Here is a 2,257-nt window from a genome sequence, read left to right as displayed (position 1 = left end):
TACCGAACAAAATCCCACCACCGCCACCACTCCATTGATGGAATTTCTTGGTGGTTTGCTAAGAGTGTGTGGACCCCATTGTTTGGTGAAACCGATGTTGATCCTCCTGTACTGACAAGTGACAACTGACACACTAATCAGAATGGGGAATGAGATCGGATGGTTTCGATCTTCTCTTTTGTTCCACATCCATGATGTAACCCCCATGTGCTCCTCGCCCTCGGTATTTGATGTATGAATTTCCATGCTATATTCCACCTATCCACTTAACTCTTCATACAGATCGAGGAAGTATAAAATAAAATATATTTTTTTAAAATATTACTACAATTTGATTTTTATTAATAATTACATAATTTCAAATCTAAGACCAACAAATTCAGACGACACAAATACATCACATGCATGACCAGCTTAATTAGGAGGCCGTCCACATAAAACCACAGATTTTTTTCTCTTGGGTATATGCTGGGGTAGGGCCCATCAGATGTTAACCACTACATTCCACAAGTGTTTGCCACGTGTCAGCGACTAAGCATACCAGAAACTAACGAGGGGCCCACATGAAGAGGAAGATTGAAAAACTCCTTTGTACGTCAACACTTTCTTAGGTAACTTTTAACTCCTTATTAGTAAATAAAAATAAAAATATTAACCCAAAATTCAAAACAAAACACACTTAAAAATTACTTTCAATTTTATATTATGTACGTTATAATCAAAAAATAAAAAGCATGCTCTAAAAAGCTTTACTAAAAGAACTCTTTATTATTGTGATCGAGGGCAAGAGGTCCAAGGACATGTGAGCTTGGTGGGTGATCCATTTGTTCAAGATAGCTAGAGTTGTAAATCAATTAATTATGTACTTAATTTGGACGTTTTTGTAAAGCTGAAAAAATAATAATAAAATAAAATCGAGCATTGTGCATTACTTTTTCTCTGCTCCAAAACCCAAATTTTGATTGACTAAATTTGATCACAGTTTCCCAACGTAGTAAAATTGTCAATCAAAAGAGAAGCAAAGGATAAACAACAAACATAGAGGCTAGGGAGAAGAACAATGAACAAGTACTATGAAAAGAAAAGGGAAGAACATTATATACGACTCAAAATCATGACAAAAGTTAAGGAGCAAATCTTTAAGAGAAATGAGCGTAGATTCTTACACAACTGGCAACACATATGAGACTAGATAATTGTTATTGAAGATTATCGAACAATTTCGATAAAAACATGTACCGAAGTGATCAGGGACTAATTAATACCGATCGAGGACAAAATTCCCGTGTCCATAAAATCTTGATCTTAATACACCTTCTTTGATTCCGAATCTTCCGGCCGGCCACAATAAAGTCACCAAAAAGCCAGAAGACCCAACAATCCTCCCAAGGCGACCAAAGCAGGCAGCCTCATGATCGAATTCTGGGTGGCACCACCGAAATCCTGGTCAATAGGATACAAGTTCCCCGGCGGACCAGTTATGTATATGAACGATGATGGAGGCGGAGGGCAGTATTGGGTTGCCGGTTTCTTCGGGGCAGGTGGTGGTGGACACGGCTTCTGATATGGCGGCGGCGGTGACGGCGGAGGCGGAGACGGTGGTGGTGGTGGTGGGGAGTTTTGGGCGCACGCCCCACACTTCGGATCATCAGCTGTCCCCGGCCCTGTGAAAACGGCAATCGCGAGGAACAGATTTAGTAGCAACCAGGCGTTGAAACGATGCATCTTGAGTACTCTTGAGGGTACGTCGTCGTTGTGAATTTGATTGCCAAGATGAAGTTGTGGCGGTTTGATTTTCGAGGGCTTGATCGGGAGGGACGACTTTGGAAGAAAATGGACAGAACGCGAAGGTGAAGATGAAGGTGAAGATGAAAGTAGGTGTGCTGGACCGGTTTTGTTACGTTATTAGGTGCATGGAAGATGTAAAAGACTTAAAAAGGCCTTTCAGCCTGGGTGAATGGGCGTTTTTAGAAGGCAAATTGGTGAGAGTGAGGCATGTTCTTTAAGGACTTTTTCTCATTTCTAGGATGTAGCGTGTCCTTCAAGGGAAGGGTATTGCATGTGATTGCCCCAAAATGTGGGCTCCACGGTATACTTTGAACCCTTTAAATGTATCACAATTATGTCTACATTATATACAGTAATTATTCTATAACTCTTGTAATGATGCGACATTCTATCAAGATTTATTGAATCTTATAAATTTAATGGTTCTTTTAAAAAAAAAGATAGTATAAAATATTTACATATATCATGT

General features: G+C 39.6%; 1 protein-coding gene across 1 annotated transcript; it reads right to left on the bottom strand.

The window, feature by feature from the left end:
- Positions 1 to 1,115: 1,115 nt before the first annotated feature.
- On the bottom strand, positions 1,116 to 1,974 carry LOC133858673 (leucine-rich repeat extensin-like protein 3). The gene has a single exon (XM_062294143.1). The coding sequence runs from the start codon at positions 1,723 to 1,725 to the stop codon at positions 1,354 to 1,356; it is 372 nt and encodes a 123-aa protein (XP_062150127.1). The 5' UTR covers positions 1,726 to 1,974; the 3' UTR covers positions 1,116 to 1,353.
- Between the last annotated feature and the right edge of the window lie 283 nt (positions 1,975 to 2,257).

This window comes from Alnus glutinosa, chromosome 1 (genome assembly GCF_958979055.1).
Source record: "Alnus glutinosa chromosome 1, dhAlnGlut1.1, whole genome shotgun sequence".
Taxonomy (NCBI): Eukaryota; Viridiplantae; Streptophyta; class Magnoliopsida; order Fagales; family Betulaceae; genus Alnus; species Alnus glutinosa.
This window is presented reverse-complemented; position numbering and strand designations above follow the sequence as displayed.

Excerpts from the sequence above, each read along its gene's own strand:
- LOC133858673 (XM_062294143.1), bottom strand. The coding sequence starts at position 1,725 with ATGCATCGTTTCAACGCCTGGTTGCTACTAAATCTGTTCCTCGCGATT.